Below are 24,797 nucleotides of genomic sequence, written 5' to 3'. Positions count from 1 at the left end.
GAAGTGTCTGTGAAGTAGAAGCGTCTACTTCAGAAGTGTCTAATCTGGTAGGGTCGGAGACCCTGCTTAAATACCCAAATGTGCCTTTGAAGTGGGGGAGACTTCAAAGAGTGGCTTAGAAGTGCATAAGGTCCCCTTTCAGTTCCATCCTGTCTGCCAGTGTCCCAGTAGGGGGTGTGGCAGTCCTTTGTGTGAGGCCAGACTACTGTCCTTTGACATATAAGTGTCAGGCCCACCACCCTCCCAGCCGAGGAAGACCCATTCAATATGCAGATGTGTTCAAGTGTGACTGAGCATCCTGTGTTTGGGGTTGTCTCAATGAATGCACAAGGGAGCTGTCAACTAAACCTAGCCAGACGTGGATTGAAAGGCATTCTAAAAGTAGCATTTCTAAAATAGTAATATAAAATCCCACTTCACCATTAAGCAGGATTTTGTATCACCATTCTGGCCATACTATATAACGGCTACTCCTTTCAGATCAGGGTCTACCACTCTAACAGTATATGAGGGTAGCCCTAATAATATCCTATGAAAGGAGCAGGTCTCACAGCAGTGTAAAATGAATTTAGGAGTTTTACACTACCAGGAAATATAGAACACACATGTTCATGTCCTGCCTTTTACCTACATAGCACCCTTCCCTATGGGCTACCTAGGGCCTACCTTAGGGGTGACGTATATGTAGAAAAAGGGGAGTTTAAAGCTTGGCAAGTACTTTTAAATGCCAAGTCGAAGTGGCAGGGAAACTGCACATACAGGCACTGCAGAGGCAGGTCTGAGACATGGTTAAGGGGCTACTTATGTGGGTGGCACAACCAGTGCTGCAGTCCACTAGTAGCATTTAATTGACAGGCCCTGGGCACATGTAGTGCACTTGACTAGGGACTTACAAGTAAATTAAATAAGCCAATTGGGTATGAGCCAATGTCACCATGTTTTAAGGGGAGAGCATATGCACTTTAGCACTGATTAGCAGTGGTAAAGTGCGTAGAGCCCTAGAGCCAGCAAAAATGAGGTCAGAAAAAGAGAGGGAGGAAGGCAAAATGTTTGGGGGTGACCATGCAGAAAGGCCATTTCCAACATATCCTCCTTCCAGCCTAAAGCCAGGGTAGGCTAATCAACACTCTGATGGACTTCCCATCTACTTTGACCCACCTCTGGGTCACCTCCCCACCCCACTCCATGGATACCAGGGCCATGGGCGGAAGAAATCCTCCCCATGGGCTGGAGTCACCCTACACACCTGGCCGGTGTACAGCTCTGGTGAAACTAGTCTATCCACCATCATGGTAAGACTAGACCCTGTGTCCCTCAGAGCGGTGACTGGGACCTCATTCACTCCCACCTAGTGGAAGTGACGACTTCCACCCTCAGGGATCACCAGCTTACCCTCTGAGTCTATCTCCCAACTAAAGGAGATGAAGACATGGTCTAAGACCTGCCCCTGTGGACTACTTTCCCCTAAGGCCACATTGGCCACCCCTGTAGATGTCCCACCAGTGAGTGATTTCTTTGGACGGACAGAGTCCCCCATCCTCGGTCCTTGCTGGGAACACTCAAAGCAGCAGGGTTGGGAATGGGATTCTTTGGGCCACCGCCCACCAGAACCACCACCCTGTTTCTCAGATGGGGCATGGGAACCCTTTCCTCCTCCCTTACCCTGGGACTTGTCTGGGTCATCTTTAACCCCCCCTCACTCTGTTGGGGGGAACCGCAACCGCCCTTCTTGGGGTCACTCACAGGTACCTTTTTGGACACTATGGTGCTAACCCAGAGGTCCACCTCCTCAGCAAGCTTTCTAGGATCAGTCATCTTACTGTCAACCAGGTGCTGGCACAACTCTGTAGGACAAATACTGAGCATATGCTCTCTCAGAATTAAATTAAATAACCCTGTGTAATCATTTACTTTGCTGCCCCTCACCCATCCATTCAGTGCCTTACCAGAGAATCAAAAAAGTCTACCCAGTTCTGTGTGGACTGTTTGGTGCTGTCCCTGAACCTCTGATGGTACTTCTCAGGTGTCAGCCCAAACTTGGCAATCAAAGCAGTTCCCATGGGTGCGTATGTATTTTGATCCCTTGGATCTAGTGTGAGAAGTGTATGCCTCCCCACCACTGGTACATACCACCACAAGGCCGTCCCCTATTGCTTTTCAGGAACCCCTTGAGCCCTTAGTGCAACTTCATAAGCATCCAACTACTTATCAATGTCATCTCCCACCACATAACTTGGCACTACATTTATGGGTATACAAACCTTCTTTCCCCAGCAGGCCCCGCATGTATGCTGCCACCATCACTGCTGGACTCAGACTGCTTTGCCTTAAGATCCAGCTCCCTGAGACTCAGTTCATGAGCCAACAAAAGTTTATTTTCAGCCAAGGTTCTCTCAGCCTCTCTTTCTGCGTTCCTCTCCTCTGCTTCCAGGTTTACCTTTGCCATTTGTAGTTGTAATTTCCTCTCCTCTATCCTTTCCTCTGCAGTCAGGCCATGGCTAGAGACAATGCTCCCTGGTTTTCTAAGGCACACAATTCCAGGGGTAACATCGCCTCTCCTCTTTGGTTACTTGGGGTATACTTTTTGAGCTTGGCATCTTAATGTGATTAGCCCTTACGTTCTTACAGTTCCCTCAGTTTATGATGCATAGAGCCCCCTTACGCCAGTAGGTAGTATGTTTTTTATTTATTTTTTTAATTATAAACTTACAGGTATAACTTTCAGTATAATCGTTTTGTACATTTTAATGCCAGCATGTTACATATACTGTCAGTTACCAGTCTTTCTATGAGTAAAGCATTTTGTGTACAGAAACAAGCCGATTATCCGCTTTGCAAGCCTACCCAAACATTAGTACTATCTTGTTAAGTTTTGCATACTTGTGGCAATCATGTCCATTGTAATTTGTGGGGTACTCTCTTATACTTCTGTTATGGGTGGTCATACTTCCCTCCAGTCTCAAGCAATAGCAGACCTACCAACTCACACGGTGCCACTGTGTCCCATTAATTCTGCTCCCTTCACAAAGTCACCCGCAGGAGCTGTTCACAGTGCGTTGAAGGGGCGGGGTGGTGCGTGGCCGGGGGAAATTAATTTAAAAAAAAACACCTGATTTCCCGCTTCTACCACCGCGCCGCTCCTCTGCCTCCACTGCAGCTGCAGGCACAGGCTCCCAGCCAATCCCAATGCTGCTGTCATGCTGCTGGCAGCATTCAGATTGGCCAGAGTGTCAAGCCAGGGTGCTCCGAGGCAGAGTGAGAGTCTGAACTTGCTCTCTACAACCTGATAACACACACGGTTTGGAGAAAGCACAGTGCGCAAGTTTGTTTGGCCAGCCCGAGATGGCTCCATGCTCGTCATAGCCCATGGCCCACCCCATTATTATAATTTAATTGTAAAAGTTTTACAGCTGCTGCTGCCGGTGGGGGAGTGGGTGGGCCAGGCGACTTTGAAGACTGTAAGCAGCTGATGCCCGTTAAGTGGTGTGAAAACCCCAGGACATCGGCAAAAGCCCTAGTGACCCTTTGTTGACTTGTGTTTTTAGGGAGGGAGGTGGGGGACTGGTGGAGGATAAGGCGCTTCTTAGGTAACTCTTGGCTCGAGGCCCCACCACCAAGGCACCTCCCCTCTCCTCACACGATGAGATTTATTTGTAATTTGACATGTCTGGTGTTTCTGGTTACAGTTCACTTTGCAGCACTGTGGTTTCATCTCATAGCAGTAATTGGTGGAGAGGGCCCCAGATATCCTTGGGCGCGATGTGTGCAGGAGTAGTTCCCCATAGAGTTCCGATTGTTCATTAAAATGCACCAGGTCTGCCAGCAATGTATTACATATTGGAGCCATACCTCGTCCCTCATGCCGTGTTACTTGCTGTTTGGCTAGTACTAGTGCCAGCACTATAACCTTCCACTTGCCATATGGCAGTGATTTCATCCAGCCTAGTAGTAACAAAGGAGCAGGGGGGTTGAAAGTGTAGACATTTTTCTGAAGTGTGCAGAACATTTTAAGCCACAGTTCCAGGATCTTCAGGCATTTCCATGCCAGATTTAAGAATCCTGCTTCAGTTGACAGGTCATGTTTGGCAGATTCAAGTCTGATGCCTTGTCCGTGTAAGGATGAGGGTGTGCAGTATAATCTGTGGAATCAGTCAGATTCTGCTGCTTGAAGTTATTTTCCCAGTTTGTGAGTAGATCTCTTCTGTAAGGGGAGTATTTGTTTCTGGAATCCATCGTGCCCCAACAAGGACGAGTAACAGGCTGCGTACTACTGTAAAGATTTGCTGTCAGCCAATTGGACGAGTTGGCAGTAGTTGGTTTTTCTATTGGTGTGATTGTGAACCAATAGGTAGTATTTGGACTTTGGAAAAAGCTGTACAGTACCAGTTGGACACACGCTGTACAAAATGTTGCTGCAACCTCTGAGAGCACAACAAAGTCTAGGACATTAGTAGAAGATCTTCACATATATATTTGTAAAGCACACGTTCTCCCCTGGGGCTAAATAATTGATGTTTATTGTTACCCAGCTCAGTAGCACTCACAGAATGATACATGTCCAAGCGGTCCCACAATTAAATCTATCTGGGACATTGAGGTCAAACACAGATCTCTGGACAGGATGCATTAGCCTTTGAGCCACATCATCTGGCTGTCCTTTGCTGAGAGCATTTAAGTTGCAAGTCCCTGCAATAAGAAGAGGTATGAGCCTGAAGAACAAGAAAGACCCCACTGCCTAATTCTGTGTAGATAACTCAGCCACAAACAATACACAAGGCCCACCAAACATCACCAAACCAAAAAATTGAGCAATACGGAACAAATTGAAATCCTTCCACGATGAAGAGATTCACTTGATCATCATGTCTATGAAACCAACATTACATTTCAATTATCATATACTCGCTGCTATCATGAAGGATCTAAGTCAACTTGTCTCCTCCGTTTGGACAAAAATCATAAACGCATTACTAACACAAGGCATCATCACAGACTGCTTGAAGGTCGCTCAAGTGACACCCCTCCTGAAGAAACATGATGCTGATCCTACAGATGTAAATAAAGTTTGCCCAGTATCTAACATCCCCTTTCGTGCAAAACTGCTGGAAAAATGTGTCCACAAACAACTATGTCAATATATTGAACAATTCAATCTATTAGATGACTTCTAATCTGATTTCAGACAGCAAACAGTACAGAACTGAAGAATGTACTCAGAAAAATAGACCAGAATGAATCCTGTCTTCTCATCCTACTGGACCTATCCTCGGTATTCAACACAGTCAATCATGACTGTCTTATGGAGATACTTGAAAACAAAATAGGGCTCTCAGACAATGTTCTCACTTGGTTCAACTTGCTTCTCTGCAAGCGCTCACAACAAATAAAATTGGTAACCTCATTATCAAATCTATACCCGATCTAGATGGGAGTACCCCAAGGATCCACCATATCTCCCACACTTTTCAGTCTATACATGGAACCGCTAACGACCATCTTCAGACATGGAAACCTATCTTACCACATGTATGCAGATGACAACAACTGTACCGAAACATTTTTTCCAGTGATGATGTTCATAGGAAAATCCAAGCCTGGGTAGCACATAATCACCTCAAACTGAATGCTATGAAAACAGCATTCCCACCCTTCTCCGCTCCTCACTGCTCTTCCCCAAAACAAGAATTATTGACCCACCTTGATGCCCTCCACTACGCTCCAATCTCAAGAGAAACTACAAAATCCCTTTATCTCGAAACCTGAATATGTAAGCTCACAAAAGCTCATCTACTCAAAGTACATTTAACCAACTCAGTCTCCTCAAGAAGGTGAAAACGTTTGAACCGCCACAATATTTTAAAATCATGATACAATCCTTGTAAGTGTCAAGATTAAACTTTATATCTGCAACCTTAGAGGCCATACCAAAAGCTTACATTGCACCAGTAAAGGCTATGCTCAGTGATTCTGTGAGATTAATAAAAGGAAAGAGGCGATTCAACCACATCACCCCTTTCAAAAGTCTCTGTTTTGGCTCCCAGTAGAAGCCAGGATCCAAATGAAAACAGCTTGTCTGACACACAAATCACTTCACCATGAGACACCTCACCATGGGAACTCAGCGAGCGCTGAGAAGGGGTGCAGAGATTTTAGTGGAGATGCAACACACTAACGAGAAAGCAAGAAAACACATACACTCCCATGAAAGTGCTGAAGGGAAAAGCAAAAACTAGCTCCTTGAATGTGAGGATGCAAGATACCCAGTCAAAAGGATGATAAATAAACTGTGGACCAGAGGAGGGACAAACACAAGGAGAGGAAGGAAACTATTGAATAAGAAGCAAGCAAATGAGAGTGACAACAAAACCAACCAACGGTGAGCAGTAAGCAGGCTCTAAGCTCACTGCAAGCTTTGGTTTTGTCAATAAAAGGTCTCTTGACAACAGAAAGATAAGCGTTGTCTGTAGGCAAGACCTAAAAGCATTTGCTAAGCTAATACATCTAGCTATTGTATTGAATGTATGCCTCCGCCTGCAAGATGCACAGAAGGCACAGGGTGGCACCATTAGTGCATGACATTTAATGCCAAATGTCAAATTGCAAAGTAAATAATCACTGGCAAAGCGCATTGGTCTTGCCTATGCAAGAGATTTTGGCTTTCTCAACATGGTTTAGCCAGGTTGTACACTTAAACCCCACCAAAAGAGAACTGTCTTCAACACTTTAAATATATAAACACTCATAAACACCAGCTCAACAACAAATTAAAATGCCATTCAAAGAAAGGAAAGTGAGATAGCATGATCAATTTGTATTTCTTCCCGGAGTGGTCAACACAATGTAACTTTGTTATACAAAGTATTTGCAACAAAGACTGGTCTAAGGTTATTCTGCTTGAGTTTTGTTGTTTAGGGATGGCTCTAAAATATTGTTTCTTCTTCATTTTGTTTCCTCCATTGTTGTGTGCATGGAATAAGGAACAAAGGTGCAGGGTTTAGAAGCATGTTTTATGTCTGGTCTATTTATTTTATGCAATGGAGAGGGTCTGGGAATATGAAAATCATATTTGGTGTTTTGTCCATGTTTAATTATTTCACGTATTGGTGAAATCGCTGGGTCACGTGAATCTTAGCAAATATGTACTATTACATTTATCCACAAAAACAGAATGGGTAAAACCTTTTGAGTCATCAGACTCGTTATCTACCTGTTATCTATGAAGTCGGTATTGTTAGCACGTCAACTGCCAAGCACCTCAGGCTTTAAACATTCAGTGCATGGTGTAGTGACTTATTTTTCAATATTTAATTGAGCATAATGATAGACGGAGTGGTATACAATATAGCATAGTCTCTTGATGTCACAGTGTAGTATGCATGTGTAGCCTCAGATATACATGCGGGGGTCGTCTATTTAAGTTATCCATATATATTTCTATCTCTTTCTTTTGTTCCCCCAACATTTCTGTGAGGATTAAGAATGAGGTGTGGTGAGAGTTACCTGTGAAAAGATTGCTGTTATCATGCACATTGGATAGTGGTGAAAATATGACGCATGACTTTCCAGTTACCAACAAAAGTCATAGCTACAATGTGCCCCATGTTTGATACCTTCAGCTTATCCTGGCTTCTTACCCGACTGCACTTTACTGCTGGGGTTCATGAGCCAATTGTTACAAAGTTAACAGCAGCAGTTCAAGTGCTAAGAATACAATGTGGTATATAAAAGATCAGGACTACAAAAAGTAAGACGTTTGTCATGGGGACACTTGGCAGCTATGAATGTCCACACAACAGAAGCTCCACTTTAATGTAGTCAGTCAAAGAGTGTACAAGAGCATGGCGAACATGCTTAAAGCATCACGTTTCAGGTGCATTTGAATGCATAGCTTCAAATCAGGCTGATGTGATACCAAATTGTAATGATTTCACAAGTTACTATGCTGTTGGTAGGGTTGACTACTCCTACAATGTCATAATATCCAGAAAGGAGTAGGTGAATCACACCCAAATGTGTTCAGGAATTTGATTATTAAAACATGTGAATGCAGCTCTCCTACAAATCCATTAATAGTCTGGTATTTCAGACAGAGTCCTGACAGAGTGAATGTGAGCAGTAATGAGATGTGACAGGATAGTGAGATGTAGGTGTGAGTCGGATTGCAATACACAGATTTTCTATGCCCTAAACAGTCTAACTAATATAGGTCCATTAGACACACTGCTAATGGGAAGACACTACATTACTCCTCTATTAAATAAAACTATGTGCGTTGTAACATTTACTGCAAAAAATAGCACTTTTTGTAAACAATGGAAAAGCTGAATAAACACTGATAAGGAATGATTTAAAAAGGTTTTGAAAACATTAAGAAAACGCCACTGAAATCCACAAAAAATAAACACTGAAACAAGGAAAGCCTAAGCATATTGTAATCATTAGCAAGGTAGCCAGATACTAATAAATAAAATGCTGTAGAATGTACCTGGTTATTCAGGTAATGTTGAGAAGTTTTTACGGTCGAATCTGCGTGAGCATGGTCTAGCACACGCGTCTCTCTTGAGAGACACTGTTGTAAACAAAAAGGGCTTAGAGCCCACCGCTGATTGCCATTTACTTGCTTGTGTGGCACTCTTCTTTACAGCCTCTTAATTCATCATGGCAGGCCTAGCATAATTTTCGTTCCTCTCTGTGGAGCAGGAGCCAAGCACTAATTGATTCAACTTAATCAGTGCCCGTTCACTGCTCCCTACGTGACTGAGGTACTATTTCGTTCCTTTTTAACCTTTAGTGCCATCTAAACAGAAGGTGTGTGACTGGCAAAAATATACCCAGCAGGGCAAAAAAATTTGCAAAGTTTTATTTTCTATAGTTAACTTTCTTTTATTTTGCCAAGTCATCTTTTCTCACTTTACACTTGTGTTTTCATTTGTTTTTGCTTGTGGGCGCTGTTCTAAAAAGATAAGGATTATCTTCTTTATAATATTGCAAACCGGCATTGTTTCTTTCTTATGTGTAGTTTCTGAAACAATGGTTTAACACATAATTGTGCAGTACACCCCAGTCGACCACACTGCAATCCACGCCAATCCACCCAACTTCGCCCCACACCAGTCCACCCCAACCCACTCAATCCAATCCACCCCACTCTAATCCAAAACAATCTGCCCCACTCCAAAACAATCTGCTCTATTCCAGTCTACCCACTTCAATCCAAAACAATCTGCCCTCTCCAATCTAAAGCACTCTGCCTCACTTCAATCCAAAACAATCTGTCCCACTTCAATCCAAAACTATCTGCCCCACTCCAATCCAAAACACCCTGCCTCACTCCATTCTGCCCCACTCCGATCCAAAATTATCTGCTCCACTCCAATCCCAAAAAATCTGCCCCACTCCAAACCACCCTACTTCAGTCCGCCCCACTCCAGTCCAAAACAATCTGCCCCGCTACAATCTGCCCCACTCTAATCCACCCCACTCTAATCCAAAACAATCTGCCCTACTCCAGTCTGCCTCACTCTAATCCACCTCACTCCAGTCTACCCCACTCCAATTGAAAAAAATGTGCCACACTCCATTCTGCTTAACTCTAATCCGCCCCACTCCAATCCAATTTACTCCACTCCAATCCACCACAGTCCATTCCACACCCATCCAATCCACACCAATCCAGATCTTGTGATGTTTGCTGTGACATTTTTCCTTTTTTTCTCTACAATGAGACTTGGTCCCATCTGGTCTGACAAGCATCCCTGTATGATTGGTGGTCCACAAGGATGCATGCAGGGTGGAGAGGGATTTGGGGAGTGTTTGATTGCCTGTTGATTACATTTTTTCTATGGGTTTAGAGTATTGTTTTTCTGATATACTGGCCTGTATATATGGCTGTTTTGGAAATGGTTCATCAACCAGTTGCCGGCGATTGTTTTGAAACTTGAGCTCCCACACAGATAAGAGATGCACAATTCCTGGTTGATTTTCAAGGGGCATCAGGTGAATATTTGGCACATTCTATGTGAAGAAGATGAATGGGAAAACGGCAATGCTGAGTGATTTAGCAGTAATCTTAATTCCTCATTGCAGACCTTAGTTCCCCTTTTCTGTGACTCAATCCACTGTGGAACTGCTACTATTAAGAGCATAGCTTCTGGAAGGATAGTAGGCTTTTATGACCTTTGTGGAAATGAAGAGAGGCTAAATAATCAGACATATTAAATGGCGGGCATTGTTGCCTGCTCTACATTCATGCCCCACTCTTTTTCATTGGCTGCATGGGAAGATCCCATTGCTGTACTTGGCTCAATAGCAGTGGACTGCTACTAAGGTTTGGTCATGTACGTTTTAGCAGATTAGCAGTAAGCAAGCAGTAGTTGTTGACCTCACAGTCATTGGCTACTTAGCAGTAGCCTTGCATGAGGTGTTGGCCTCACTGAAGTTGGGGGGTACTACTCTACCAGTAGATCCTGGTTTAGTAGTAGATTTCTGTGTTTACCTGTCAGCGTCTCACTTTCTTTCCTTTCAATATGTGTGTCATTGCCTCACTGTCAACTACGGTTCCCTTTATCCCTGTACCCCCTCCCTCATAATTTATTTCCATAATACTTTACCTCCTTCCACTATGCATCTTTTAGTTTTTCTCCTTTCTCTCGCTGCCATTTTCTTCTTACTTTTTTGTGCTACTTCACTTCAATCTACACCCTTTACACTCCCCAGTGCATGTTTTACCTCTCTTTCATCAGTGTACCTCTCAGTACCTCCCTGTTCCCCTCTTTAGGTGTTTGTATCTGTAGTTACTTCTCTTTCTTCGTTTCACTCTCTTGTATACCATTATTTTTGCAGCTCTCTTTGCACCTCTACATTGTGTGCATCCTTCTTTACCCCCCTCTTGACATCTCGTTTTTTTTGTTTTCATACAGCATCCTTTGTTGCTTGAGGCCCTCTTCGAAGGTTCACCATGGTTCTGATACTCCCATCATGCACTGGCCCCGGGCCTGTTGGTTCAGAATGCTGGCGAGAGGCCACCTTAGACATCGTAAGGATGGCCCGTGAGCTTAGTGAGAAAACGGGGAGAGCAAAGTCAGCACCTTGGCACAAGTCCTACCCCTGGACAAGCCATCCCGAAGAGCTTCCGTGCCCCCCAAAGGAGGAGTCTGGCCCTGCTGTGTTGCCTCCTGAAAAGAAGCCACTGGAGGGCATCTGTGCTCTGGATACCAGAAAAACTCCAAAAGAAAAGGCCAAGGAGGCACCCTGCAGTGCGGATTGGAGCAAGTGCATCCAAGTACCACCATGGCTTACCAAACTGCCCCTGCCCTTCTTCCGCGACTTCACCATCATGCAGAACAACACCTTCATCCAAGCCTATGCCAAAGACACACGGGAGGTGGTGGCCCATCTACAGGAAGTCTACATAGAGACCAACAATGAGTTGATGAGGCTGGTGAAGGCCAAGGAGACGCTGGACCAAGCTCACGCCAACATCCGCAAGGACATGTTGGTCAACAAGCAGAGCGTGACTATCAGGAGCTTCCGGCCAGAGTGTGAGAAGGTGAAAAGGGGCGATTGAAGTCAGGGGCTTCTAGTGAAAGCTAGCAATCCGGGGTCACTTCACTTATTTGTTATGTTTATTTTGTTTCTGTGCTCTGCACATTGCATAGCTTAATTGGCTATTGAGAATAGGAAGGATACAGCAGTGCAAAGAAGTGATAGAAGTTGAATTTTCCTTGTTGTGCAAAGTATTATGACAGCCTGAAATGTTGGAAGCACAGGCAGTTGAGGTGCGGTCAATGAGTGGCTTGTTATAAGGGCCACTTTAAACCCCACTGTATGGGCATTTCAGAGAGAAGCTATTAAGGTCCAGTGGCCTTAATGTAGAAGGCTGAGAATACAAGGACCAGCATGTCATAGATACCACTGCTCAGGGAGGGCACCATTGCAGTTGAAGGAGAGTAGTGCTAGGGACAGTGAACACAAGGGATCAAAGTGGGTTTATTATTTTGTCTGATGAGCTTGAGGTTAGGAGCATTGCTAGTGTCAACGGGGAGGCTACTGAAGAGGCAGGGACTGTGGCAGTGAAGCTTTCTTCTCTGCTATTGCACATGTCTCTGACAGCCTGGAGGTTTGCTTGTGTTGAAAGGAGGGGAAGAGAGGGCTGGTAGCCTGTGGTCTGATGCTCGAGGCTTGTGAGTGCAGAGGCTTTTGGTGCATTTATATGAGGCACTGAAGCTTTCAAAAGAATCTGTCCTAGGTGTGAGGCCAATAAAGGCTTCTAATCTGGAAAAGTATAGACTGGTGCTTCGTTAGCCCGACATTGTATGATATGCTATCAGCATTTTTATAGAGCATTTCTACCATTTGTATGGTCTCATAGCAGGGTGACGACCTCCTCCAAGTAATCACGGAAACTGTTTGCAGTCCTGGACCTTTGTGTGAGAGCCTAATGCCTTCTGGGTGTAGCATTGTTTACTGCCATCACCCTAATTAGACTTACACACCTGAAATTCATGATATGTAAGTATAACGTTCTGTAATGACTTGGAGTGAGGTGTTCACCCTATCATGTTATAATTTTGAAAATCTGAATATACAACACACTGCTGCATTTTAAGCTTCTAGGTGGTGGTTGGACGAAGTATGTTTACGGGTTGAATAGAGGCCATAATCCAAGTGAGGGTGTTCTGTTGTTATCAGGGGCAGGTTTTTTTTTAGGAGTTTTGCCGTTATAGCCAGACTATAAGTTCAGAGAAGGCACACCAAATCGGGTTTTCCTTTTAAAGTTCAAGCTTGAACAACCTCCAGCTGCAAATAGGATAGCCTACGTATCTGGGGTGGAAATCCTCAGTACCACGGACGTCTCCATATACGGTATTGAGCCGTCATTATATATAATGAGACAGAGATACTCTGGAGGACCTGAAAATTAGAGCCCGACCGAACGTTGGCGGTGCCATGTCGCGTAGGCTGTCATTATTCTAATGAGACTACTGGATTTTGAGTGGCAGAATCTCCCGCGGTGTGGGAGACTAAGTCTAACCCACTGCGGTGACACCTTTCGCTACAATCCGGGTTTTGCTCCGGCTAACTAGCAGCGCCTGATCCCCACCAAAGGATAGTGATGATTGGGCAGCAGAGCGCATGACATACTTGGCTTCTCAGGGAAGTCATGATCACTCAGGTCTCATCCATTTCTCTAATTTACAATTCAGTCTCATATATAAATGGCGAACAGAAGTAGTATATGTTTCAATAATGAGTTTAATAAAACGACTGCATCTTAGATAGCAAAGCGTGAACTGCAATAACCAGGACGACACAACATGACAGTATTAAAATTGTGACGAAAAGAGTGAAGCATAAAAACAACGCTATCATACTGGCACTATAATCGATGGACTAATTCCTACCTAGGTTATGATTGAGCACAGCATGTGAAGCTCTAATTCTGCCCTTCAGGTTACCCTGGGAAGACATCAACCCCCATACCTGAGCAAAGGCCTGCGGTCTGCATTAGCATCTGTAGCGAAGCATACAGTTGTGGTTCCCTGGCTGGAATCTACCTCTAATGTGTAAGGGACAAGGAAGTGTTTTTATAACAACACAGCTGATATTCTGAGAAAGTATCCCTACATAAGGATGTGTATTTTCTACGAATGTTGGAGACTAAACTTCTACCACGTTCACCGGCAATGTACCGTGCTGTAGCCTTGGAAGAAGCACAGAGTGATCAAGAATGTCTTTTTGAGAACAGAGTGCTGGCCTAGGCAAAAACAGTTAGATAGACGGAAATAAAACAAGACCATAAAAATGGTTATTGTAACAATAATAAGACGAAGCTGAATAAAATATATCTAGGTTAAAGTGCACAGCGGCCTAGTGTGTTAAAATAACATGCATGGAGCTATAAATAAAATGGCTACACAACAATAGAAGATAGATTGTAGTAATGTTTCCAGTTAAGATCTGTTGTTGGCTTCAGTCTATATCTATGAGGCTTTTTTCAGGGGCCTTGAAAGTAAATTGCGCAAGGTGTTTTTATGCAATATCTCTGCAGTAGGTTGTATGAGAAACAGCAGAGTAGTAGCTACATATATTACCCAAGTCGACCAGACTCTAGGATCTGTGAAGCAGAACAACACCAAGAGCAGCAGCATGCAGGCTGTCACGTCCACATGAACAAATGAAACCACATGGTTAATTTTGGGGTAGAGGAGTTGACATGAGAAGTGATGGAGGGGCGAATCACCACTAGTATTTAATTTTGAAATGCATTTTGCCTGATTCACAAACTGCATTTTGTAGTGCCTAAACTAGCACTAAAGTAGTACCATTTTAAAGTACTTCTTTAAAGTAGTAGTATAGTACTATTATTTACTTACTATAAAATACAATTCACACTGGTGGTGATCACTTCAGCTTCTTCTATCTTTTCTATGGGGTGATACTCGCACAACTAAATTTACTACTTAGTTGTAAATGTGAGAGGGACTGGGGGATAAGAAAATGGGAAATATCTGCTACAAAATGGGAGGAGTTTAGGAAAGTGATGTTTGGAGGTATAGGCTGCTCACGATCTTTACTTCTAATGTTACTTCAGTTTTAAAGGTGACAATACGTCAGCAAATGTCCTTCATCACAGCCTTGGAGTAAGTCAAGCACCACACATGATAGCTCACAGGTACTGATACACAGTCCCATAAAAAATAAGAGAACCGAGTACTTAAAATAACGCCCTATAGAAAACAGAGTTAATGAATTAAATTAAATCGACTTTTAAAATATATACATATTTTGTTTAATGATTAATTGTGATATATTATTACATAATTAAAAACTGTTTCTCATTTTAAAATGTAATAATGGGCATTTAAGAAGAAATTAAAGATATTTAAATTAATTCCACTCATAACCTTTAACAAATGTAATCTATACTAAATAATTTAGAAATATTATTTCTAAATGACATCACAATATTTAAATTAATTATTAAATGCTTATTTAATATAATGAGTTAATGTGTCATAGCATTTTATTGTAATATTTCTATGTCAATAATAAATATTTTACATTATGTTATATTCATTTTTTTAAAATATTTTTAAAGAATAAGAGAAGAATAAACTTTAATAGTTTTCCCTACACTTTGTCAAAGGAAGATCACCACTGTGGCAGAAATCTACCTCTATGTGTAAATGTGTAAAAAATGTAGGTTAAATCTATACTACGAAATGGTGAATAGCACAAAAGTGTATATTTGCACCTAAAAGCAGATTTTACAAATTAGTAACTTTACAAGTGTAAATTTACCTTTGAGAATGAGCCACATTGAATTTTAACAATATTGTCCCATCTAGGGCTCCTTTGCATCTAGTCGTTTGGGTATGACTGTGACCTCTCCAGCATAGGAGTAGAAGTGCTGAGATTTAAGGATATTTGTGATAGGTGTGTATGTTGAAGAAGAGAGGGACGACCCGTGGGGGTGGGGGCTGGCTAGGAGGACAGAAAACCTGGTCTTTATCTTTGATTATGGTCAGACAAGAAGGATTTCAATCATTCAAAGGGTTATATGATTGTCCCTGTAACATGTGGTTCTTAGGTGGTGTGCACCAACTGTGGGAGGGCGAGGAGGCCCACTGAGGCATTAAGGTGCACCTCTCATTATTCAAGACTGTCTAGGGAATTTCTGATGTTTGTTATTGTATGAATATCTGCTCATCACGTATGGTTAATTTAGAGGATCTTCAGGAATATCTCTTACTGTTCTCTGTTTTCTGAAGGTGCCGGATAAAGCCGACTGCCTCATGAGCTCGGAGAGAGGTCAGCTTTTAATCCTGAAGACTAAACTGGAGAAGGAACTGCTGCTATTACAAGAACAGATGCAGGTAAATCTCACTGAGAAGAAGCATTAATAATGGTAAGCAGGATGCAGTGAAGAAGATAATTCTCATAAGATGTTGTTGATAAAGGTAATACTCTTAAGATGCAGCGATGAAGTCCCTGCTTACAGGAAGCAGTGATGAAAGTAAGCCTCACAGACAGCTGATGAAGGTTAACCTCATAGGAAACAGTGTTACCATGGTAACAGATTCCAAAACCACACTCTCAAAACATATTTTGGCAGGGTCACACAGCACTTTTCAAGAAAACCACAATCCCCTAACAACTCCATTAATTGATCTGTACATATTGTGACCTTCTACTAGCTTGCACCAAGCAGTTACCATAACAGCAACCCTCTCAGAATCCCGAAGCAGAAAATATTGAAAACTGGGGATGGTCATCAACCACTCCTCCAGTAGTATAAGAATACCTCCTCAGACTACCCCCAAGGCTGTTGTCTGTATAAAATATATATATTTGCTCCTGTACTCACCAAGACCACTCATGCGCCCTCTGAATTATTAAGGACAAGCTCTGAACATCACTGGTGTAAACCCCACGTGTCTAAACATCACCTGTCTACGCCCAGCAGCCGATGAATCTCAACAACATGACAGCAAACAATGAACCATCTTTATCAACAAAATCCCAAATCTCTTCAATGACATTGAAGCAAATGATTCAAAACATTACCAAAACAAAGCCCCCAGAAAGCAAACCAGCAACATTCCCATTTTGTCAACTGGATGCCAAATCACCACCATGGACATTTAATAGGTCAATATGCCAGCACCCCAGCAAGCATGATCTCATCCTTCCAAATCCCTAAAGAGTGCAGGTACGTATTAGCACCATCAAAAGCTCATCTCCTTGAAAGAACAATTCTAGCCACTCTCCAGCAAGTCATCCTAATGCTGTCTGAACAAGAAATCCACACTTGATCCCACACTTATTAGTACCTGCTGGTTAATTGATGAACTCTCCACTGCATCAATGATCATTTGTTTGCCTGTCCAGGTGCCTGCAAATTATTGGCTGCCGTGACCCAGTACAGGCAGTATCTGTCGAAGGCATGTCACAATAATAAAACACATTCAAAGCTGTAAATGCAGGTTAGTAATGTTAGACCTCAGAATAGCTTTCTACACAAAAGTGCAAGAGATCATGATTTATCACCTCCTAGATATAGCAAGAATTGCTAACAACATCTTAAGTCCTTCTTTTTTTGGATGATGTTAGCAAATTGAACTGTGCCTCTTCTTGTCTAGTTCAAATAGTCTTGTATGGATTCCTTAAGTAATGCCCTGCTGTCATGGCTGCTCATTAATCTGCAACCCTGAAGATAAGGGATGATCATAGCCATTAGCACTTATGTGCTGATGACATTTAATACGTCCTACAAAACTATAACAATCACAAGTATTTAGCCCTAAAACTCCCACAGTATGCCATGAAATCTTGGGAAGCAAGAACACTGTGAACATGAATGGATCTTAAACTAAACTACTGTTACTTACTGCAAAAAGATCTATCAAGCTCTCATTCATCAAAGCTAAGGCACTCATCACATGCCAGTCAATATACCGAATGCAGAGTTCAAAGGCAACCTTGTCTTAAACATGGCTAGTTTAAAACTAAGAATTTCCACAAGCCTTATAAAGTAAGCAAAGGTGAATTAGAGCATCTAAACTTCATACACTTAAATCTGGTGTTCAGATTAGTAAGCTGTTATTGCTGTAAAATATTTTCTACATTTGGGGTTTTCTCATTTCATCAATGTCTTCTATAAGATAATGAGAGCATTTGCCAGAAAATCTTTCAAAATAAAGCTGTGGGAAATTAAGTCTTATTACAAGGGTGGCAAATGGATGTGTGCCTGTCGTGTAGGCATCTAAGAGAAGTTGGATCGAGCAAATTACCAAGAGCACAAGACTATAACTCAGTGGTCGTTAACCTGTGGTTCAGGGACCCCTAAGGGGGTGCGACGCCTACTCAGAGGATCCGTGGCTGCTTAGAAATTTAACTGATATTAACAGATCACTAAAGTGTACATACATAGGGAAGGAAAATGTAAAATTTACATTTTTAAAACTCCCTTTTAATGTGGCAGAATTTGAAATTGGAGGTTTCAAATTAAGTTAATATCCTCAGATGATTTATGGTAGCGGTGCAAGCGCATCAAACAGAATATAGCATGGATGAGGGGTGGCCACAACTGAATTTAGAAAAGCTCCAACCTTCCCATTAAATTTTAAATTTAGATTTTTTCACATTTGTTTTTTAATTAAATAACATATTTCATCATTTGTGTGTTTGTTTGATGAATATTTGTTTCTGTATTTTTGTGTATTGTTTTGCGTTCAAGTCATCAAACCTGCTTATGCTGGGGTCCCTGGATTCCAATAATGACTCAGTGGAGCTTACCAGATTCCAATAATGACTCAGTGGGGGGTCCCCAGACTCCAGGAATGAGTAAGAGGGGGTCCAGAGAAGTCAAAAGGTTAAGAACCACTGCTGTAACCTAAGTGGTTTACAGGCATTTTATGAAACTGGGGCTTATAATAGATACGAAAGAGAAAACTGTGGCCTTGCAATTTCAACATTACCTGGCTATGAAACAGTAGTAGTCTGAATCTGTCACACTACCGTCCATCATGGTCTCCGTTAGACTTGGCACCCTTGGCGTTGTCTCCCCTAACTTTTTGCCTCTGTTTCCTAGGTTGTTGATGTGTGCTGGACTCTGTTTTTGCTGTTTTTGATACTCTGGGCACTTTACCACTGCTATCCAGTGCTAAAGTGCAAGTGCTCCTATGTAAAATGTATGTGTAATTGGCTTTCCATGATTGACATATTTGATTTACTAGTAAGTCCCTAGTACAGTGCACTAGAGGTGCCCAGGGCCTGTAAATCAATGCTACTAGTGGGCCTGCAGCACTGGTTGTGCCACCCACGTTAGTAGCTCTGTAAACATGGCTCAGACCTGCCACTGCAGTGTCTGTGTGTGCAGTGTTAAACTGCCAATTCGACTTGGCAAGTGTACCCACTTGCCAGGCCTAAACCTTCCCTTTTTATACATGTAAGGCACCCCTAAGGTAAACCCTAGGTAGTCTCATGGGCAGGGTGCAGTGTATGTTAAAGGTGGAACATGTACTTATGTCTCTTACATGTCCTAACAGTGAAATACTGCCAAATTTGTTTTTCACTTTGCAAGGCCTATCTTTCTCACAGGTTAACATGGGGGCTGCCTTTAAATATTATTAAAGCGCAGATTTCCTTTGGGAGCAGATAGACATGTGGAGTTTGGGGTCTCTGAGCTCACAATTTAAAGATACATCTTTGAATGAAGTTGGTTTTTAGATTGTGGGGGTCATTCTGACCCCGGCGGTCTCTGACCGCCGGGGCCAGGGTCGGCGGGAGCACCGCCGACAGACCGGCGGTGCCCCGCAGGGCATTCTGACCGCGGCGGTTCGGCCGCGGTCAGATGCGGGAAACCGGCGGTCTCCCGCCGGTTTCCCGCTGCCCTGCAGAATCCTCCATGGCGGCGGAGCGCGCTCCGCCGCCATGGGGATTCTGACACCCCCTACCGCCATCCTGTTCCTGGCGGGTCTCCCGCCAGGAACAGGATGGCGGTAGGGGGTGCCGCGGGGCCCCTGGGGGCCCCTGCAGTGCCCATGCCAATGGCATGGGCACTGCAGGGGCCCCCGTAAGAGGGCCCCACAAAGTATTTCAGTGTCTGCAATGCAGACACTGAAATACGCGACGGGTGCCACTGCACCCGTCGCACCCCTGCAACTCCGCCGGCTCCATTCGGAGCCGGCATCCTCGTTGCAGGGGCATTTCCGCCGGGCCGGCGGGCTCTCTTTTGGAGAGCGCCCGCCGGCCCAGCGGAAATGTATGAATGGCCGCCGCGGTCTTTTGACCGCGGTGCGGTCATTTGTCGGCGGGACCTTGGCGGGCGGCCTCGGCCGCCCGCCAAGGTCTGAATCAGGCCCTGTGTGTTTGAAAATGTCACTTTTAGAAAGTGAGCATTTTCTTGCTTAAACTATTCTGTGATTCTGCCTGTTTGTGGATTCCCTGTCTGGGTCAGTTTGAAAGTTGGGCTGTTTGCACCTCTCTCCTAGACAGTGACACAAAGGGAGCTGGGGTGTAGCCTGCATATCCTGATGGGCCATCTGGGCTGAGAGGAGAGGAGGAGTGGTCACTTACACCTGAAAGGGCTGTGCCTACCCTCACACAATGCAGTCTTCAACCCCCTGGTGTGTGTCGGGCCTGGCCTGGGCAAGGCAGGATCCTACAAAGAAGAGAGACTTTCCTTTGAAGTTTGCCTAATTCAAAGGCAGATAGGGGTATAAGAAGAGCACCCAAAACCCCTGAAAATTAGATAACTTCTGGAATTGAGAGGAACCTCTGCCAAGGAGAAGAGCTGAAGAGCTTAGCAGAAGTGCTGCCCCTGCCTGTGACTGTGCTTTGTTGGGCTATCCTGCAGTTGCTGCTTCTGACTGTGAAAGGGGACAAATACATTTTTGCTGCACGTTCTGTGATGCGGCTGATAAACGACATGCTGCCGGCTTCGTGGCTGAAATGAACGCTCCACCTGCATCACGCTGGAAGATTGACGCAATGCGGCTGGGGAAACGACGTGCAACACCCGCTAACGGAGGCTGATAATGACGTAACCCCACGCAGGGCGGTTTAGTAATACCGTGCAACCGGATTTTCAAAGCAAAATCGCTGGGTGTGGAAAAACAACGCCAAGCCTGCCCGGATCCAAGGTGCCCATCCGGATCGACGCATCGCTTTCTTGCGGGAGAGAAGAAATGACGCATGCCGACCCGATCGGAGGAGGAACTACGCACGGTCTCGCTTACGAATGAGAAATCGACATATCGCTGTCCTTTTCTGATGCACATTGGCCCGTGCGGTGTTATTTTGACGCTACCCAGGAACTTTTTTGCGCTAACAACTTTCTCACTGTTTTCTAAAAGGATTTAAGACTCCTATTCTTTGAAAATTCATATCTTGACTTGTGTATGTTGGATTATTGTTGTTTTGGGCTTGTTTTGTTTAGATAAATATTATCTATTTTTCTAAACCTGTGTGGTGCCATTATGTAGTGTTTTCACTAAGTTACTGTGTGTGTTGGTACAAATACTTTACACACTGCTTCTGAAGTTAAGCCTGCCTGCTCGTGCCAAGCTACCAAGGGGCTGAGTGGGGGTTAACTGAGTGTGATTCTGCGTTATCCTGACTAGAGTAAGGGTCCTTGCTTGGACAGGGGGTAACCTGACTGCCAACCAAAGACCACATTTCTAACATTGGTGATCAGCGGTGAGGATTGAACTTGTGTTCGTACTTGACATACAGTGATTAAGTGTACACTGCTGTTTTCAGTGAAGACCATTACGTGACCACATACAGCTTGTTTTTTCTTTTTTTCTTTTTGGACTCTTTGTTCGAACTCCATATTTCTGCTGATCCTTTATTGACTTTTGAACTTCATTGGGAACTCTTTGTTCTGCCTTGAAACTTGCACTTTTGTTGTTTCTTTATCATGTCTCAATCTGGAGATGCATCAGCTGGAGCTGCTTTTGACTTAGGGAATCCGGAAAGCTATACAGTTGCTCAGTTGAGGCAGTTCTACAAACATCTTGCCTGTCCCATTAAGGACTCCACCAGGAAGGAGGAGCTGCAGAAGGCACAGAGGGCCTGGGTGACAGCTGAGGGGCACACAGAGGAGGAGGAGGAGGATGAGGGTGAGAAGATGCAATCCATACACAATGGTATAGTGGGTTGGCCTGTTATGTCCAAGGAGAGAGAGTCTAGGGCAGGTAGCAGTGTGTCATCCAAGGGTCTGACTCCTGAAGAGTTACAGGACAGACAGGTAGAGAGGGCCCACCAGCTGAAGTTGGAGAAGTTTAGGATGCAAAGGGAGATTGAAGAAAGGAGGATGGCCGTAGGGGGAAAGAACATACTTCTGGCCCATGAGCTCAGCTTGAGGGAGCTGAATCAGAGGAGCCAGTCCAGTAGGGATGGTGGCAGCAATATCACAGTGTAGCCTAAGAGGAGGGTACACATTCCTAAAGACCTTGTGAAGGATTACAAAAGGGAGGATCACATATTCCTGTGGTTGAAGGGGTATGAATCTGCTCTTCATAAGAATCTAGTCCCTGAAGCTCATTGGGGGGGCGGGTCTGTGAAAGCACTTTGAGGTTGAGGGTAGGGATACTCTGACATCCTTAGGGGATCCTCAGGGGCTCATCTACTTTATCATGAAGGATGCCCTACTCACAAGGTATGGTCTCACCCCTGAGCAGTATAAGGACAAGTTTAGGTTCTATAAGAAGAAGGAATCCCAAACATGGTTGGAATGTGATTTTTTGCAGAGCCTTCCTACTCGGTCTGGCTCATGATGTGCATTTAGCTGGACATTTGGGGCAGGACAAGACCTTTGATCGGCTTGTCACCCACTTTTACTGGCCCCTAATGCCCAGGCACTCAGATGCTCATTGCAGGTCTTGCCAGACTTGTCAGGCAAGTGGCAAGAGTGGAGGGAAATGTAAGGCTCCCCTCCAATCCTTCCCAGTGGTCAGTACCCGCTTTGAAAGGGTCAGTATTGACATTGTGGGGGCTCTGGAACCCAAGACAGCCATGGGCAACAGGTTCATCCTGGTCTTGGTGGACCATGCCACCTGGTACCCAGAAGCCATTCCGCTGAGATCAAACACTTCTCCAGTAGTGGGTCGTGCATTGATGAGGTTTTTTACCCGCTTGGGTTTCCCCAAGGAAATGGTATCTGATAGGGGTACCAACTTCAAATCTACTTATATGAAGTCTCTGTGGCAGGAGGGTGGGGTAACGTATAGGATCACCACTCCTTACCACCCCGAAAGCAATAGTCTGGTTGAAAGATTCAGCCTCACCTTAAAAGGCATGATCATGGGCTTGTCAGAGCCCTTGAGGCGGATGTGGGACGTCCTCTTGCCATGCCTTCTGTTCACCTACAGGGAGGTGCCTCAAAAAGGGCTTGGATTCAGTCCTTTTGAGTTACTGTATGGCCACCCTGTCAGGGGACCTTTGATTCTGGTGAAGGAGGGCTTAGAGAAAGCTCCCAGTAAATCTCCCCAGGATGTATTTAGCTACATGCTGGCTTTCAGAAACCAGACTGCCCGCTTTAGAGCTCTCGCACAATAGAACCAGGAAGCAAGCCAGGCAGACATGAAACGGTGGTATGACCAGAATGCGACTCTGGTCGAGTTTCAGCCTGGGCAAAAAGTGTGGGTAGTGGTGCCAGTGGAGCCTAGGGTGCTCCAGGACAAGTGGACTGGGCCATTTGAGGTGGTGAAGCGCAAGAGCAGTCACCTACCTGGAGGACTTGCGGACTCCCAGGAACCCATAAAGGGTCCTGCATGTGAACCATCTCAAGCTACACTTTGAGCGAACTGAATTGTCCATACTCCTAGCGTCAGATGATGGGATGTAGGAAGAGAGTGAGCCTCTTCCTGGCGTCCTGTCTGCCGGAGCGAAAGGTGGGTCTGTGGGGGGAGTGAACCTCTGCCCCTCCCTGACCTCAGAACAACTCAGGGACTGTCGCCAGGTATTGGATCAGTTTGCCTCCCTGTTCTCCTTGATCCCAGCAGTGCACACATGATCTGGACACTGGGGCCAGTCCACCCATTAAACAGAAAGTTTACAGGGTGACTGATAAGATCAGGGCTAGCATCAAAGATGAGGTGTCTAAGATGTTATCCCTAGGGATGATTGAGTTTTACAGCAGACCGTGGGCTAGCCCTGTGGTCTTGGTCCCACAGGCTGCTGCTCCTGTGCTCCTGGTGCAACCCCAGAACTCCAGTTCTGTGTGGACTACCGGGGTCTCAATGCGGTCCCTAAAACTGACGCGCACCCCATCCCCCGAACTGATGAGCTCATAGATCAGTTGGGAGCTGCCAAATACCTCAGTACGTTTGATTTGACGTCTGGGTATTAGCAGATTGCCCTAACTGAGGGAGCCAAGGAGAGGTCAGCATTTTCTACCCCAGATGGACACTTCCAGTTCAAAGTGATGCCATTTGGGATGAAAAATGCCCCTGCCACATTCCAGAGGTTGGTCAACCAGATGTTGACTGGGCTGGATGACTTCAGTGCAGCATACCTGGATGACATTGCAGTGTTCAGTTCCACTTGGGAAGAACACTTGCAGCACCTCTGCAGAGTGTTGAAGGCCCAGCTAAAGGCAGGCCTCACTATTAAGGCAAGCACATGCCAAATAGGGCAGGGTTCAGTGGTGTATTTGGGACACAAGGTAGGGAGTGGCCAGATGGCACCCCTACAGCCACAAATTGACACCATTCTGGTCTGGGAGCTCCCAAGACCCAGCCTGAGGTGAGGGCATTTTTAGACCTCACTGGCTATTACAGAAGGTTTGTCAAGGGATATGGCACCATTGTTGCCCCCTTGAATGAGTTGACTTCCAAGAAGCAACCATAGTAGGTAATCTGGACAGAGGCTTGCAGGACCGCTTCTGATGCCCTGAAGGCTGCCATGTGCACAGCACCTTTGCTGCATTCACCTGACTACTCTAAGGAGTTTGTTGTGCAAATAGATGCCTCAGAGCATGGTATATAAGCAGTACTCTCACAGTTTCAATGAAGAGGGCCTAAATCAACCTGTAGCCTTCATTAGCAGGAGGTTACTTCCCAGGGAACGTAGGTGGAGTACAATAGAGCGTGAAGATTTTGCTGTGGTCTGGGCGTTGAAGAAGCTAAGACCCTACTTGTTTAGGACTCACTTCTGGGTTCAGGCGGACCACAGGCCCCTCAGATGGTTAATGCAGATGAGGGGTGAGAATCCAAAACTGTTGAGGTGGTCCATTTCCCTACAGGGGATGGACTTTAAGGTGGAAAACCGCCCTGGTACAGAACACG

General features: G+C 44.6%; 1 protein-coding gene across 4 annotated transcripts in view; it reads left to right on the top strand.

Moving 5' to 3' along the window:
- Nucleotides 1–24,797, top strand: part of TEKTL1 (tektin like 1) — a 232,388-nt gene that overhangs the window by 163,194 nt on the left and 44,397 nt on the right. For all 4 annotated transcript variants that reach the window (XM_069237411.1, XM_069237410.1, XM_069237409.1 and 1 more), the window contains 2 exons: nt 10,920–11,548; nt 15,774–15,878. In XM_069237411.1, the coding sequence (XP_069093512.1) occupies nt 10,958–11,548; nt 15,774–15,878 (696 nt within the window). In that variant the 5' untranslated portion in view covers nt 10,920–10,957. The remainder of the gene's footprint in view (nt 1–10,919; nt 11,549–15,773; nt 15,879–24,797) is intronic.

Source organism: Pleurodeles waltl, chromosome 6, assembly GCF_031143425.1.
Source record: "Pleurodeles waltl isolate 20211129_DDA chromosome 6, aPleWal1.hap1.20221129, whole genome shotgun sequence".
In the NCBI taxonomy this organism is placed as follows: domain Eukaryota; kingdom Metazoa; phylum Chordata; class Amphibia; order Caudata; family Salamandridae; genus Pleurodeles; species Pleurodeles waltl.
The sequence above is the reverse complement of the archived record's forward strand: the minus strand, read 5'-3'. Positions and strand labels throughout refer to the sequence as shown.